The sequence below is a fragment of the Neovison vison genome, chromosome 11, assembly GCF_020171115.1.
Source record: "Neovison vison isolate M4711 chromosome 11, ASM_NN_V1, whole genome shotgun sequence".
Taxonomy (NCBI): domain Eukaryota; kingdom Metazoa; phylum Chordata; class Mammalia; order Carnivora; family Mustelidae; genus Neogale; species Neogale vison.
Window position 1 is genome coordinate 145,677,002 of NC_058101.1, and position 16,921 is coordinate 145,693,922.

At 39.5% G+C, this 16,921-nt stretch overlaps 1 protein-coding gene and 1 long non-coding RNA gene across 2 annotated transcripts in view; one reads left to right on the forward strand and one right to left on the reverse strand.

Moving 5' to 3' along the window:
- Positions 1-14,742, forward strand: part of LOC122889604 — a 58,881-nt gene extending 44,139 nt beyond the window's left edge. The window contains exon 5 of the long non-coding RNA XR_006380948.1: positions 13,298-14,742. This is a non-coding gene — a long non-coding RNA (uncharacterized LOC122889604). The remainder of the gene's footprint in view (positions 1-13,297) is intronic.
- EDNRA (endothelin receptor type A) overlaps positions 2,739-16,921 on the reverse strand; it is a 60,759-nt gene continuing 46,576 nt past the window's right edge. Inside the window, exons 4-8 of the mRNA XM_044224908.1 lie at positions 15,623-15,821; positions 12,323-12,475; positions 7,587-7,720; positions 7,054-7,162; positions 2,739-5,105 (exon numbers count right to left, since the gene is read on the reverse strand). Of these exons, the coding sequence (XP_044080843.1) occupies positions 4,965-5,105; positions 7,054-7,162; positions 7,587-7,720; positions 12,323-12,475; positions 15,623-15,821 (736 nt within the window). The 3' untranslated portion in view covers positions 2,739-4,964. The remainder of the gene's footprint in view (positions 5,106-7,053; positions 7,163-7,586; positions 7,721-12,322; positions 12,476-15,622; positions 15,822-16,921) is intronic.

Below are 16,921 nucleotides of genomic sequence, written 5' to 3' on the forward strand. Positions count from 1 at the left end.
GTACCAGATTATGTTACAAATGAAGGAATCATAGTCTCAGAATTTTGGGCCTGGAGAGGCTTGGGAATACTGGTAGTGCATTTTCTTCAGTCCATGACAATATGTTGTTTAGTACTATTTATGGACTAGTAATATTGAAAATAATGATAGAGATAATAGACAAGCAAAAGATTCATATTTGTCTTGGTTCTGTCCTGGATTTAATCTCCAATTTGTTTTATTACCTTAATAATTTTAAATGCATTGATATTAAGTTTATTTTTGAATAGAGAATAATGTATATTTATAGGCTTAGAATTCATAATGTACAGACAATAGTCTGTTGCTTTTTATTATGCCATTCTCCTGGCAGTGACATATTTTTGCATTAAGATAAGAATCACAGAAGCAAGAACACTTACACAGTATTTTTTTCACTAATGTGACCAGCTGGAGTTTAAAGAATTTTGACTACTTTGTCTTTGTGCCTTTACAGGCCCCTGTGCTGACATGTACTGAGTCATCACTAAGCACTTCAGTGCATTTATTTATTTATACATCTGGTTTCATATTCCCAGCACAACTCGCACAGTGTAATAATGGAGGATATTCACTATATTTGTACTGGGTGAAAAGATAAATCAAGAAGGAGAAGGAAGGAGGGAAGAAAAGGTGGAGCATAGGGGGTTTTTAGGGCAGTGAAACGATTCTGAATGATCCTGTCATGGTGAAAAACTGTCACTATACACTTATCAAAATCCATACAATGTACAATATAGTGAACTCCAATGTGAACTATGCACTTTAGTTGATAAGATTGTATGAATATTGCCTCAGCAAGTACACCATGCTAACACAAAAGGAAATAATAGGGAGAATTCTTTGTTTATAAGATTTTATTTATTTATTTGAGAGATAGATATATCACACACAAGAGAGCACAAGCAGGGGGAGCAGTAGGCAGAGGGAGAAGCAGGCTCTTTGGCTGAGCAACCTGAGCCAATGGCAGATGCTTAATCACTTAACTGACTGAGCTACCCAGGTGATGTGGGTGAACTCTTTGTAGGGAAAGGGGGAAAGAGGGCATGTGGGAATTGTCTCTACTTTCCAATCCACTCTAAAACTCTAAAAAACATGAGGTCTCGGAATTTAAGCAGTAAAAAGAAATAAACCATGATAATTTAGATGAGATGTTCTTAGAATGTACGTATTGTAAGCAACAAAAACCAAATGCAATTAGCATAGGCACAAAAGTAAATATGTTGGTTTGCTTACTGAAGTCATAGGAATGCATCAGGGAAAACTGGCACCAAGAACTTGTGTGTCCTCTTCCATCTTTGTAACACTCTAGGTTGACATCCCTCATAATGCCCAAAGCATGGTAGCCAGCACCTCCCAGGCTCATGACCTACTAGGTGTGCCACAGTGGGAAAGGGCTCTTTCCTACTTTAGTTGTTCCTGAGAAAACTCCCCAGGGGATGCTGGTCAAATTAGCTTGGAAATGTGATTATCTTTAGACCATTTATGGGGGTCGAGAGACCAGATCCAATTATGGTATAATGTGTACAAGGCTGGAAACAAGTAGGCGTCATAGAAGCCTACACACACACACACACACACACTCACACATATATATCATGACAGCTCAAAGGATGGGGCTGTCTTTAACAGAGCTGTGATGGTTAACATTATATGTCAACTTGACTGGGCCAAGAGACATCCAGAAAGCTAGTAAGATATCACTTCTGGGTATGCTGGTGAGGGTATTTCCAGAAGAGATTAACACTGAAATCAGGAGGTTGAATAAAGCAAATCTGCTCTCACCAGTGTGGGCAGGCATCCTCCATCTGATGAGGGCCCCAAAAGAGCAAAAGGTCAGAGGAAGGATGAGTTCTCTGTCCTTTCTTGACATGGGATATCCATCTTCTCCTGCCCTAGGACTTTGTGCTCCTGACTCCTGGGCCTTTGGACTCTGGGACTTCGACCAGTAGGCTGCCCCATGGTTCCTAGGCCTTGGGTCTCAGACTGGGAGTTATACCATCCACTCCCATTTTTTTTTCCAGGACTTTGGACTTGGATTGAATTACATTACAGGCTTTCCTGGTTCTCCAGCTTGTAGATAGCAGATCATGCATATTTCAGACTCCATAATCACGTGAGCCAATTCCCATAGTAAATTTCCTCTTCTTTCTAACTGTCTTCCATCTAGCTAGCTAGCTATCATCTATCTATCTAATATGTCCTATTGCTTTGGCGTTCTTTAGAGAAAAACCCTGACTAATACTTGAGCAGAGGAATATTAGGGTAGCCCAAGTAGAGAGGAGTATCTTAGTTTTAGATACAATGTGTCCGTTAGCCATTCAATTGGAGATGTCAAATAAGTGCTTGGATATACGTGAGTCTCCTCGTCCAGCTATCCACCTGATGCACTGTTTATTGTCCAGCTCCTTCCTCTAGAATGCTAGCTCCATGAGGGCAGGGACTCTGCCTGTTTTGTTCACTGCTATGTCCCTAGTACCTAGAAGAATGACTGGGGCAAAGTAGATGCTTAGTAAAATATACTGGAAATGTGAATGAAGGAATGGATGAAAGAGTTAAGTGTTCTGTATGACAAAGTAGGTTACGAATAGGATACAGTTAGGAAGTGTCTGAAAGTTAAATAGCTTGCTGAGCTATTACTAAGATGATATAAGCAATAGGCTTCATGTAATGAACATTTTCTGTGTAGAACTATGTAGAAATGAAAAGACACTTGCAAGGCTTCTGTAAACTTTTATTTTATACATATGGGCCACTGCCAATGCAGGGGCCTTGGCTTCTGGCTCATTTCTACAGATTTGCTTGGGAGGGTGTGATAAAGGTAAAAACTGGAAATACTCCTTCTGGTAAACCATGGCTACTTACTGGTCCATAAGCAAAATGCACATTGAAGCCTGTGTTATTCAGAATTTATGATTTTCTGAACTGATGCAATGTATCTTCATATGCAAGAGACAACCACATCTTAAAAAAGAAGACAGTTGTCTAAACAAAATGCTGTGAACTTTGGCTTATATTATAGGTATATATCACTGCACATGATGCACCAGTAAGTTATGGAATCTGACTGCTAACACATAAAGGAGCCCTGCAATTGGATCAACTGGAACCTGATATTTTATACACAACTACGCTAAAATGTAGCCCCAGCAAGTCAGCTTAGCTAATTTATCATCAGCAATCTGTCTGGTGAAGTCCGATAGGAAACATCGGACCTCTTGTCAGTCTCATCAGCATACTGAGTTGAGGAACCAAGACAATATAATACTTCAATACTTAATGACTTTTGCTCTAGCACAGGAAAAGTACAATCCCAAATGCTGTTTTATCAAACGAACCCATCAACCAGCTCAACAAACATGATTGTTAACCCATGGTTCGTCCTCATTCATGCTGCCTCCCATATCCCATTTGTAATGGTGACATGTTCACAGGAATTATGACACAGATAGATTAAAACTGACTAAGACCAGTGGTCACGATAAGCAACCACTTAGATTCCACTTAGAGTATGTCCTGTGGTACGATTACAGGTCAATGTTATTAGATTACATTAAATCCATACATTCCATAACACACATGCATATATCACACACACAAGTACATTCCATAAAGACAATCACAGAAAAATTGGCTAAAAAAATGTACAGTTGTTTATATATATTTATATACACCACAGTAAAAGATTTTCTGCTGTACTCACAGTCTGTAAACATCTTGGAACATGCCCAGCGAAAGTCACTGTGGGCCCTTTGAAATGGTGACCATGTGAGGAGTGGGGGTGGGGGAGGTGTTTAGATTCTTGCTGGAAACCCAGGGAAGTGAAGAACTGTAAATTCATGGTGGCATTTGGGGGTAATTATATCTCACTGATGTGATAAACTCAGCTGGTCACTTTGAAATGGTTTCTTATATGGAAAAGGGAATGACCAAAAAAGTTGGACTGACAGTTAACATTTTTAGAGAAATCAAGAGACTATGAGGTGATATGCATAACATATATGTATGTACATATATGTAAATGTCCACATACATGTTACTATTACCAAATGTGCACATAGATGTTACTATTATTTAAAAAAAAAAACTCGATGAAAATTTCCAAGTCTTCTAAAAACCTTGTCTTTTTCTACTAGTTGTGCTTTAGATGTAAATACATTCCACTGAAAGTCTTGGGTATGGTTGAATGATATGCACATTTAAATTTTAGTACATGATGTTAATTTTACATAAAATATCTACATTAAAAAAAGATTGGGCTTGTGAAAAATAGAACTATTTGATTCAAGCATTATTTTAAAATTTCACATAAAAATATGCTCCAGAGCTCCTATAATGAAACCTCATTACAAAAGAAAAGAAAGGTTCTTAAAAATTCTTTGAATACCAGCTATTACACTGCCACATATGGATATCAGCCTGTGCTTTAAGTGCCTATATTTGCTGCAGCTTGAGAACTGATGTTTTAAAAATTAAAAAGTGACATGAAAAACATTAACCTGATTGCTTACGTTACTGCATCTGGCCAATTCAAAAAAATTTAAAATCTTGTCATAATCACTAAATTTTCATGGTGGCTAGTTCTCACTGGACATTCCACAGAAGCTGTCAAGTACTGGAAGACTGTTTTCATGCAAAAGTAGTAAATACCCATCTGATTTAACCAAACAGTCTTCCTTCCTCCTGCCAACTCCCACCATTTTCTTAGTGCGGAGTATGTAAATAACAAGCACAATATGTAAATTAGATAAATTAAAGAAATAAGATTCATTGAATTTGTGACCATAAACCAGTCCACCCTCTGATGTTTTGGAAAGCATTTTTCTGGGTTTGGGGCTGAGTCACAGGAGAAGGATTAGAGAAAAGATTTCTGGAAACACAGTTGCTGTGTGATTTTTTTCTCCAATAGAATTTGAAGGATTTCTGATGAATATCTCTTAAGATGTTTAGTTAATGCTGTCCTTATGGCTGCTCCTCTCTGTGTTGTGGTTGTTTTGTTCATGGTTCTTCCACTGGATGCTTGTTCCATTCATGGGGACCGAGGTCATCAGACTTTTGGATTGATAACAGCAGCAGCAGAGGCAGGACTGGGGGAAGGAACAAAGTCTAAATAAATGAGCCTAATAACCTGTTTCCAGCAGAACACAGAAGCCTTGGGCTCCTGCCAACAAAACGTGAGGAGAGAATGTGAACCTGAACAGTAATCTAGAGTATGGAGCGAGTAATCTCTAGGTAGAAATTAAACCGTCCATTCTAGTGCAGAGAAATAGATCCCTTATTTCTTGTTTTAATTTATTCACCAAATCCAAGTGGAAGGGAAGGCAGTGTTGGCCTGAGAGAGCATGTCCTATGACTTGGGGTGGGCACGGGTAGAGAAGGGTCCGGAGGGGCTTGGCATTTCTGCTGTGTGCCTACCTGTGTGGCTGCCTGCTTTGGATACCTCATCTCTCCTTGTAGCCTTAGGTGGTAGGTGCTATTTTTCCCATTTTATTACTGAGGATAAGGAGGTTGAGAGGGGGAAACAGGCAGAACTGGAATTAGAACCCAGGACACTCTGGATTAAGGTCTTTCTCCTGCATATATTGCCTCTGTATGAAGATTAATACAAAGATTGGTTTAATTTCTGAGAGTTTGTACCTTGATTTTTCCCTTCCCCTCTAATTAATATATAAATTAATTAAAATTAGATTAATTCCAGATTATATGATGGATTAATTATGACCAGCATTTTAGTCAATGCTTCCTTGGGCAGAGCCTTTCTTTCTCTCTCTCTTTCTTTTCTTAAGATTTTATTTCTTTACTTGAGACAGAGTATGAGCACAAGTGCGGAGAAGGATCAGAGGGAGAAGTAGACTCCTCATGGAGCAGGGAGCCTAATGCGGGACTCAATCCCAGAACCCTGGGACCATGACCCAAGCCGAAGGCAGAAGCTTAACGGACTAGCCACCCAGGCTCCCCAGGCAGAATCTTTCGTAGAGCACTTCATGACTTGTAAACGTTGTCAAGTAGACTTTAAAAAGGTAGCAGCTAGAACTTCCATACCTAGTTTCATCTGTTTGTAAGATTCTTTGGTAAATATATGTCAATCTCCTTCCATTCTCCTGTGCATCCCATGAGGGCAGTCATGGTGTTTTTCCTCTCTTCTCTATCCCTAATAATAAAAAAACTCCTACTCAGAGCTTATTATCGTCCCAGGTGCTTAACAAATATTAACCCACTGAATCCTACCTATGAGATAGACACAGTGATCATCTGATTTTACAGATGATCAAACTGAGGAGGTGGGAGGGGTATCACCTGGACCTGGGTTAGACAGTTACCAAGTATAGAGCTGTGATGTAAATAAAAATTGTTTGTTTCCAGATCCTGCACCCTTGACCTCTATACTACTCTTCTTAACATGTGCCATAAACTGCAGTGAAACATCCTGGCCAAAGGATGCAGTAAGGATTTACACCATGCTAATCATCCCAGGAACTGGGGAGATGATACCTCAGGAAGAAGGACATGGAGCTTCTGGAAGACATGGGTTGGCTTAGCTGCAAGGAAGTTTGAAGAACAGAAGGAAAGTGATTTCAAATGAAATTATATTAGCTCAGATGGCCAGGGCAATAAGCATTTCTTTTCCTTGCATAGGCTATTATTAAATATCCTATTATTTAGCAAAAACTTTTTTAAACAGCAGACTTCACGTTTTATTGAGGCTGTGGTTAACATCTAAGATAATGGGAGGTTAGTGTGTGTTCTCCGGAGCTTGGAGCTCACAGTCGAGCATTTCTTTATAAAGCAGCATACTAAATTAACAAGCTATTAAGTTAGTTCTTTTTAGTCAAGCCCCTGCATATTTTGTTGTCTGAATTGGTATTTCCTTTCAGATAATTTTTCTGACAATATTGCTTTATGCTGGCAATCTGATCCTCTTTCTGGGTAACAAAGTAGGATTTTCACTTCTTTACTGGAAATTAGCCAAGCTCGTTGGTGACTTCATGTGCCCCCTTGGTTGTCCTTAAAAAGATATATGCAAACCAGTCTCACCTGGAAACAATTCTTAAATTTCTTGCTCACAAAGTACAGAGCTATGGGGTTTATACATGAATTCATGGTTGCCAAGTTAATGCTGATGTAATCCATGAGCAGCAAGAAACTAGAACAGAAGAAAATAGTGGAATAATTAGAAGATAATGTTTTCAACCTGCTAACTAGCATTTATCCCTAGAATAAGCATTTTTCTTGCCCAGGAGCCATTTCTTATAGGTGGCAGTCAGATTTTTTTTCAAGGCCTTGTTTAAATGGCAGTTTCAGTTCTGCAGAACATTTACGGATATACCTGCCACTTGGTTAGCTCAAACCATGACGTACAGCCCCAGGAGGGGAGCCGCAAAATTACAGATACGGCTCACACAAACTCTGGGATCAGACATGGGCTATGTCAGCGAAAGAAAAATAATCAACTTTGCAGTTTTAATTTTTAGGGCTCACGAGACTGTAGACTAGACGGTTTTGTAAAAATACCATAAGCGTGACAATTGGAGAAATTCCAATTTCCTAACGAGTACACAGGACCATACCTAAGTAATTCACATCGGCTCTTGTCCATCTCATCGTACACGGTTTTCTTCAAAATACGGCTCAAGTGAAGAGGAAACCAGCAGAGAGCAAAAATTACAACCAGGCAGAAAACTGTTTTTGCCACTTCTCGACGCTAAAGGAAAGATGGGGAAAAAAAGTACAATAAATTTAGTGTTTTTCTGCTAGAGGAAAGAGCTACACAAAGGAAGTAGTAGGCAGCAGAAAAAGAATTACTTTAAAAAGAGCCAGAAGAGTGTGCCTCACAGTGCCTCCATCTCCTCAAGATTTGGAGTCCAACTTTCTAATCTAGGAGTTGCTAATGATTCTTTTGGGCAGCTGCCAGGAAGGATGGTGGCCTCAAGCTGGTTATTAGGGTCAGGACAGAAGTTCGATGTCAGGGAAATGGAAATTGGCTGGAGCTGAGCCAACACTGGAGCTGAATGCGTGTGTGTGCACCCATGTGTGTGACTAAATGGGGGGAATGGTTAACTAAAAGCCTCAGTGATGGGTAACCAGCATTAATGACAGCACGGCAGTCAACGTGAATGAACCCAACATAATAAAGAATGAACAAATCTACGAAGATATTCGGAATAGAAGATAAAAAACCAATAGCGATGTGTTTTCTCCATTTCTTGATGTTGAAGAAAGTTAACATTGGGAGTTTTTTGCTTTTAAAATTCTCTTATTAATGACATGTAGCTTCCCAAGACCTCTGTTTGCAAACAGAGGGATGAGGGAAAAGGATTATCAGCAATGTTGATTAGAATGACTGGGACATGTTAACCCTGGACTGACCTCAGTTTGAAGGTTTACATACTTTAGAGTTTGTGTAGGACCAGAAAAATCATAGGTTAGGAATTATCTGCAACCAGACACTTGGGTGCATCATGCTTGAGTGTTACAATGCATGCATGTGAAAGCCTAACTAGGAACATAAAATGCAACTTGTCTGTAACTGGGATCAGTTAATGTCAAAATAAAATTGATTGAAAGCAGGATTTGGAAGGGTAATGTTGGTTCAACCCAAAGCATATAGCATTAAGTATGGGCAGTCTACAATAAACCCACATGATTAATAGAGCCGTTTAAAAAGATTTCAAGGCAGTCGTCACAAATTGTGGCTCTAGCCCGAAGGACTGGGGTTCTTTAATCTTTTAAGAGTTATTGGGTGGGGGAGCCTGGGTGGCTCAGTGGGTTAAAGCCTCTGCCTTCGGTTCATGTCATGATCCCAGGGTCCTGGGATCAAGCCCCACATCGGGCTCTCTGCTCAGCAGGGAGCTTGCTTCCTCCTTTCTCTCTCTCTGCCTGCCTCTCTGCCTACTTGTGATCTCTGTCAAATAAATAAAAATAAAATCTTAAAAAAAAAAAGAGTTATTGGGTGGACTATGGCTTCAGAGAACATCCAAGCTGAGCAACAATTGAGAAAATAAGGAGTTCCGATATGTAGGAATAGGGGCTCATTTTAAAGGATCCTTTTATGTTCACGGAAAGTGTGACCAGAAAAAGAGACAAGGAGGGTACTGGGGGAGAGGCTGTCTCCCTTGAGCAAATCCTCAGAGGACGATCCTTCAAAACCCATTATTAATTTGTTGCCATGGCAGTCTGGTATTTGTATTTGCTTAACCAGTACCTCTTCTCCTGTTTTCCTTATAGCAGACAAATCCTTGATTTTGTTGCTGCAGCAGGGGAGTTCAGGCTAATCGACTTCAAGGCCACCTAACACAATCTGACTGCTGAGATCAAGTAGAAATCGCTATGTGAGTTTGCTGGAAAAGCTACTAAAAAGTGGAGGCTAGTCCTCAGATGCACAAACACTAATGTGGTCTATATTCTCGCCCTTTTTGCTGCCTGGAAATCTGAGAGAAGGTAGAGCTGTAGTTCCTGTCTTCTAACGGAAAAGTCAGCAGAAGAGCAGAGCCCTGGCTTCTGAGTCCCTTGAGCACTGAACCTGTGACATCTGATTTTTTTTTGCTGTGGGAGAAAGAAGAAACCCTCACTTGTTTTACTCAATGTTATTTTGGGTTCTCTGCTACCAGCATCCAAACACGATCCCTAACTGATAAAAGTTGTTGTCAGAATAATGAAGAGAAATTCGAGAAAACCACGCAGGAAGCAAAACTGGGAGCCATGTAGGATACTAGCCAAAGGGTGGCAGGGCCTTTCACTGTGAATTTAGTTCTCCACGGCCCCGACGGAAGGTCTTCCAGCCCAGCCTGCTCTCCTGCTGTTAAAACCTGTTACAACTTTTGGTGTGATAGTAGGCAATGCCTCATAGGACCAAGACTTCAGTTTTAATCTGCATTTGGATTAGCCAGTCTCATAATCAAGTGTACAAGGAAGTCTGTCCTGCCTATATCACAGGGTGCTTGGAGGAATCAAACAAATAACATGCTCTTTGGAAACATAAAGAATGAAATGGAAATGTAAAGCAGAATCCTATTATCCTCACAGGCAATTCTGTTCAGTTATTTTCAGAGCAGTTACCATTCATAACTTAAACAGGCTCAATTTTGGTATCAATGAAAATTTCAGCACTGAAGAACATTGTCTTTTTGTTTTTTACAAATTTATTCTAATTAATTACCTCTACTGCAGGAATGAGAGGCCAGCATTGCTTGATATAGTTCCCATTTGGAGCCCTTGAAACATTCATGCCTGAACAATCTACTCAATCATACTCAATCTACTTTTTCTGTTAAATTTTACTGAAAGATACTAGCTACCTTTTGTATGCATGTCAGATTTTACAAAGTATATGTATGCACTTAATTTTTTTAAAAAGATTTTATTTATTTATTTGACAGAAATCACAAGTAGGCAGAGAGGCAGGCAGAGAGAGGGGGAGGCAGGCTCCATGCCGAGCAGAGAGCCCGATGCGGGGCTCGATCCCAGGATCCTGGGATCATTACCTGAGCCGAAGGCAGAGGCTTTACCCACTGAGCCATCCAGGAGCCCCTGTATGTGCTTAATTCTTTTGATTTCTGTAGTGATATCAATTCACATACTAGTATGCCCAGTTTACAGATAAAGAAGCTGAAGCTCAGAAAAATCCGTACAGTAGTGGAAAGGAGTCACTGATGAGGAATGGTGCTTGTATATGGCGATTGTATAGGACAGATTTATGGGCTCCATCAACGACTCATTATCTTCTGGTGCAGCTGGGTGTTCTTATATACTACTCTGCTCAGACTGAGAACTTATGGGCGGTCCTAGTTTTACTCTTTGAATTAATATATAACAAACATTTTCTGGGTACTTACTATGAGACATGGTATATGCGTTAGGTGATCCCTTTGATGTATTATTATATACATTTTATATAATTTTTTAAGACTTGAATTAATATTTGTACAGAAAGATGAGGTATTATATGCATCTTATGAAAAACTAGGGGTTCAGAGACACTAAGCAATTTGCCCAAAATCACAGAGCTCAGCAAGTCTAAGTGTATAGCTTTGCCCTCTAAAGCCACCTCTGTATCTGTTCTGTTTGCTGCTTGGGGAGGGGCATGGGGGACCAACAACATCTTCCTGGGGCTCTTCAAAATTTGACCTCTTTTTCTATACCCAATCCCGAATTCTATCATGAGTCTGACCTTAAATGTTTTTTTTTTTTTAAATTAACATATAATGTCTTATTTGCCCCAGGGGTGCAGGTCTGTGAATCATCAGATTTTACACACTTCACAGCACTCATCATAGCACATATCCTCCCCAATGTCTATAACCCAACCACCCTCTCTCAAACCCCCTCCCCCCTGCAACTCTTAGTTTGCTTCATGAGACTGAGAGTCTCTTATGGTTTGTCTCCCTCCCAATCCCATCTTGTTTCATTTTTTCCTTCCCTACCCCCCAAATCTCTCACCCTGCCTCTCAAATTCCTCATATCAGGGAGATCATATGATAATTGTCTTTCTCTGATTGACTTATTTCACTCAGCGTAATACCATCTAGTTCCATCCACGTTGTTGCAAATGGCAAGATTTCATTTATTTTGATGGCTGCATAGTATTCCTGTGTGTGTGTGTGTATAAAACATCTTCTTTATCCATTCATCTGTTGATGGACATCTAGGTTCTTTCCATAGTTTGGCTGTTGTGGACATTGAGATGTTTCTCTAATGAGGTTCATCTCTTTTTCCCCACTCCCCAGCTGCGTGGGGCCCATGCCATGGTCTCACTGGACTCTTGTCCTTGCACTTGAAATATGCCCTCTGTCATCTCCTTCCCCATCAAATGCCTTTATCCTTGACGAACAATTCAATCTCCCTCATCCATGACAAGCATCTCTGTGACTCTGTCTTACATCCTCCTTGGCTTCCCACAACACAGTCCACTTCTACCATACCTTGTGATTCTGTTTTCCAAATGTTTCATATTTGTATTTTATTTCTGCACCAAGACTTCATCTGCTTCTTTGTGTCCTGGCACAGTTCCAACAAGCCCAGTTCAGTTCACAGACACACAAACACATGTGTGGAATATACTCTTGGCAAACTAAATCAGAGTTCCTCTCTATCTGGCCCTGCCCACATGGCCACCTCTTTTGTCGGTAGGCTCTCCACATTCACAAAAGAAATTCCTAATATTATAACTATAAAGAAAACAGTTATAAGACAGTATTTATTTATTTTTAGGAAATGAGGCTACATCAGTTGAATACAATATCTATAGGCTTTCTGTTGTCTGGACAAATCAGTCTTGGCCAAATTTTCACGAGCCTATGAGGTTTACCTGTTTAAGGTGCTCACTGAGGGCAATTCTCAAGCTGCCGTTCCTTCTGTTTAACATCTCACAGGTCATAAGGGTGTAGAAGATAGCAGTGCACACCAAGGGCATGCAGAAATAGAACCCGAAGAGCCACCAATCCTTTACATCTTGGTAAAACTGTAGGGTGAATAAAAGGGAGAGAAACGGAGGGGTATTATAATCTAAACTTACTGGGCAATACCTCTGATGGCTTCAACATTTTCACGCCTGAAGTAATGTTTCTATGTACACACCCTCTGGTTGTGGCAAAGGGCTTGGGGGATGACGCTCAAAACTCAATTCAATTGGAAACTCCAAAAATCATCCTGGATTTATAAAAGCCCATGAAGGAATGTCACTTCAAAAAAAATGATCCTGACAAAGATACTTATTATGAACTGAAGTTGGTTTTAATTACACAGTGGGAGAGCCCTAATCAAGAAAAAGAATTCCCTTCCAAAGCTCATACAGCATGATTTTGGGATATACAAGATATGTATTTATCTTTACTTATTGATGAGCCTCAAAATTTTGTTAGTGCCTGGTTTCCTTTTGACTCGTGGTTAAAGTGTACTTAATGGGAGTCTTATTTGGTAACAAGAAGGTTATGAATGGCTTATCTGTGCAGCCCTGGTTACTGGGAGTTAACCCTTTGCCTGGTATGCTTGCTATGTGACCTTGCAGCCTGCCAGTTTGAGCCCTCAAAAACCATGCCCTTTCTCACTCTTTAATACCTATCACCTGGAAACTGTTGAGGCCCAGTATCTTATCTGAAGCCACAGTTAGCATTATCTCCTTGTGCGCAGGCTTTGTAAATAGAGGATTATTCAGTTTTATGTGTTTTTAAGGAGAAAATTTAGTACCCTATAAAAATGGAAATTAGAAAATTATATCTACATGCTTTCTTCCACTAAATTAATCGCTAACTTAGAAATGCTTTTCTCTGTGTTCTTTCCCCAGATTGTTTATTTACGAAGGATAATGCGGCCTCCTGTATCATCTCAGTTCCCACAGTAAAAAATAATCATGCTGCTCTGTGAAAAACTGGACAGTTGCTGAATATAGAAAGAGGCCCAGTAGGCTACACTTGTAACATGTCTATTAAAAATCTATAAATGGCTCTTGAGGAAAAAAAAGTTCTGGGCAGAAGTTCTTAACTGTTCTTATGCCATCGACCCCTTTGAAGGTCTGGTGAAGACTGTAATCCTTTCTGAGAATAACACTTCTATATGCGTAAAAGTAAGATTACAGTGGTAACCACTTACATTGAAACACAGCTATTGAAATAGTAAAAAGAAAATTCTGATATAGAAATAGAGGTGTTTATTAACAAGTTAAGGGAAAAATCTAATGGTGGTTCTAATAACTATCAGAAGTTGAAAAGTGATGAGCGTAAATATTTCAAGATTATCCAACTGTTACTGTGACAAGAAAATGTCTATTATTCCTATTAGTAGAAATATGGTTCTGTTAAATATGCTTGTGGTTCATTGCCTACATTCATAATAGAAGGAAATGATAAATTCCAATTAGAAGTTAGTGAAAATGAATATGTAATTTCTTTTCCATTTAAGTTCACAGACCCCTCCCTGAATTCTATCCTAAAGTTACTGTAAACTACCAAAGGAGTTGGTTTATTCAGATGTATTCATACAAATATCTCCCTCTCCATATCACACTGTAGAAGATTTCAGTACTGAAGTCAAAAAACCAAAAAAAAAAAAGAAAAAAAAGAAAAAAAAATCAGAACTCTTTACCCCTCCCCCCCTTCCAGATGCGTTGTTGACTGGGTATGAATGCTGCAGAAGCAGCTGCAGAGGGTTTGGAAGCTGACCCCTGAGGGGTCTGGTTGGAGCCCCTGCCCCCTCCAAGGCACAGGCCTATAGAGAAAGGGGTCACACATTTCTTTTGAACTAATGTCATCAGCCAGGGTATGAAGGGACCTCCCTCCACTCTAGGTTAGAGCAAAGTTGAGGAGGAAAAAATGGAACACAAACTAGGAATAAAATGAGAAAAAAGGAACAAGAGGAGAAAAAGAATCTGGAAACTTCAGACTTGGAACGGAATATAAAAAATGATCAGTTTAAACTTCTACCTTTTACTGAAACCCTAAGATAGCCAACCTTTGCTTGCCCACTCTTATTAGAGACTTGTCTTTGCGAAAGCTCTTTTCATTTTGCCTGGTTCCCATGATTAGTAAGCCCCTTCTTATATCAAGACTCTTTTCTTGAACACTTTAGCTTGGAATATCTAGATGGTTTATTCCCACTTCCCAAATTCTGATAACCTCCTGCTGTTTTCTTTGTTCTTTCACTTTGGAGACTGACTTAATAAAAAGGTCAGTAGATAAACAGAATACCTTCATTTTACCATTGCCAGTTTGGCAGTTTTCAAGAGCACTTTTAAATTTAAAATAAGAATTTCCAAAGAGGAAAACTGGTCAACTGTAAAACCACTAATTTTGTGAATTTTCCAAGTTAGGAAAACATACCTGGAGATGTCTGTAAATGATTAAATGTGGAATCTGAGCTGTATGAAACCTACATCAAAGCACTAAATTATGCCGGTTTAAGAGAAGTAGTTACCCTTTTGGTTTTTCTCCTTTGTCCACATTTGACTAGTTTGGTAAAGGAAATATGCATTTTAAACATGTTTTCCAATACACTCAATTACATAATTAAAGTCTGCAGAAAAACATTAATGTGGTCAGGTGTATTAAATAAAGATGGAATTCGCTTAACTAAAACACTTCAAAAAAAGTTCTGCAAATTTATATCATTTGTATAATACATGCAGAATTGTATGACCATAAGTACCTGTAAGTATGGCTTCCTATTTTAAGTTAATCTATCTTTTAAAAAAATGTGAGCATTGTGCATTTGCCCAAGTAACATAAAATGCCTATCAGCATGCCTGTCAGAAGGAAATTGTTGTGCTGTGTTGCTTATTATAAAAACAAATAGCACATTGATCTTTTTTTCTCAGTTTCTTTCAGTTCATGTGCTACCGAAGTGAGCACTGAGTACGTTTGTTTTATACTCTGAGTTGTTTGGTGCAGAACAGTCCTGTTTACGATTGTGCTGTAAGAGTGAAAACAAAATAGTTCTATTCAAGAAGCTAAACCCTCCCATAACATGTACTTTTCATGCAGCTGAAGAATATGTGACCAAACTAAAAGAGTAAACCATGCTGGGCACTGTAGAAATATCAAGTCTTGGCAATGATAAAGTATAAATGAAGACCTCCTCCCCCTCCCCCAGTTAATTTCCTTTATACTTTCCATACCTCCATGAATTTTGACGTGGCATTGAGCATACAGGTTTTGTACTGTTGCCCCTTGTATTCAAAGGGCACCATGACAAAGCCCATAGCTTCAGGGATGGCCAGGATAAAAGAAAGGATCCAGATGGAGACTATCTCAATGGCAGTGATCAAGGGAATCCCAATTCCCTGAACTCGACTCCAGGAGGCAACTGCTCTGTACCTGAAAAAAAAAGGGGCAGGGGGAAGGAGGTTGTGGTGGAAAGCAGTCGTTACAAAATTTATAATTTATTTAAATTAAAGAAATTAGAAATGCCAGAAAGATCTTTCCCTTGGCCTTGAATCATTTGCTTTTTATCACTTTCTGTGAGTTCTGATGTGAAAAATAAGTGGGATCCTTAAGAGTTTCATCCCTTTGGGAATCAGTTGCTTTAGCAGGCCCAAGTCTGAAATCTTCATTTGGGGTTCAGCAAAATCTTGTGACAGTTTATAATGTGGCAGCGTCAGACAGATTAGCCTGTGTTTTTTTCACACTGGAGGAAAAACTGTATGAAGGAGTAGTGAAAAGCTGCTGGTACTCATTAAGGTCGTATCTTATTCCTCTTTATATATTAAAAAAGAAACTTGAGGGAAGTCGGCGGGGATGGTCTAGCTGGGTGATGGGTATTAAGAAGGGTACTTGTTGGGGCCCCTGGGTGGCTCAGTGGGTTAAGCCTCTGCCTTCAGCTCAGGTCATGATCTCAGGTTCCTGGGATGGAGCCCTGCATAGGATTCTCGGCTCAGCAGGGAGCCTGCCCCCCCCCAACCCCGCTGCCTGCCTCTCTGGTCTATATGTGATCTCAGTCTGTCAAGTAAATAAAATCTTTAAAAAAAAAGTGGGGGGGCACTTGTTGTGATGAGCACATACACTTACACTGTATGTAAGTGACAGACCACTGAATTCTACTCCAGAATCCAACTTTGCACTGTATGTTAACAAGAATTTAAATTTTAAAAAAAGAAACTCAAAACATCTGTGAGGTAGATCTAGATACCCTTAAGTGAATAGTAGCCATAGATAGCCCATCATCTTCTCTTTTCTTCTATTCTCACTGTACAACTGGTACAGTGGCCTTGTACCAGGTTTAGTAAGTAAATATTTCTGGTAAATATCAGAGAATGACTGTATCTCTCCCATTATGGTCCTGTGTAGAACAGATAAAATGGAGATAAATTCACCTTGGTTCCTAATCTTTAGGGAAGATTCCTAATAGAAATCAATGGTTCACCTCCTACACTGTTGGTAGGAATGCAAGCTGGTGCAACCACTCTGGAAAACAGCAT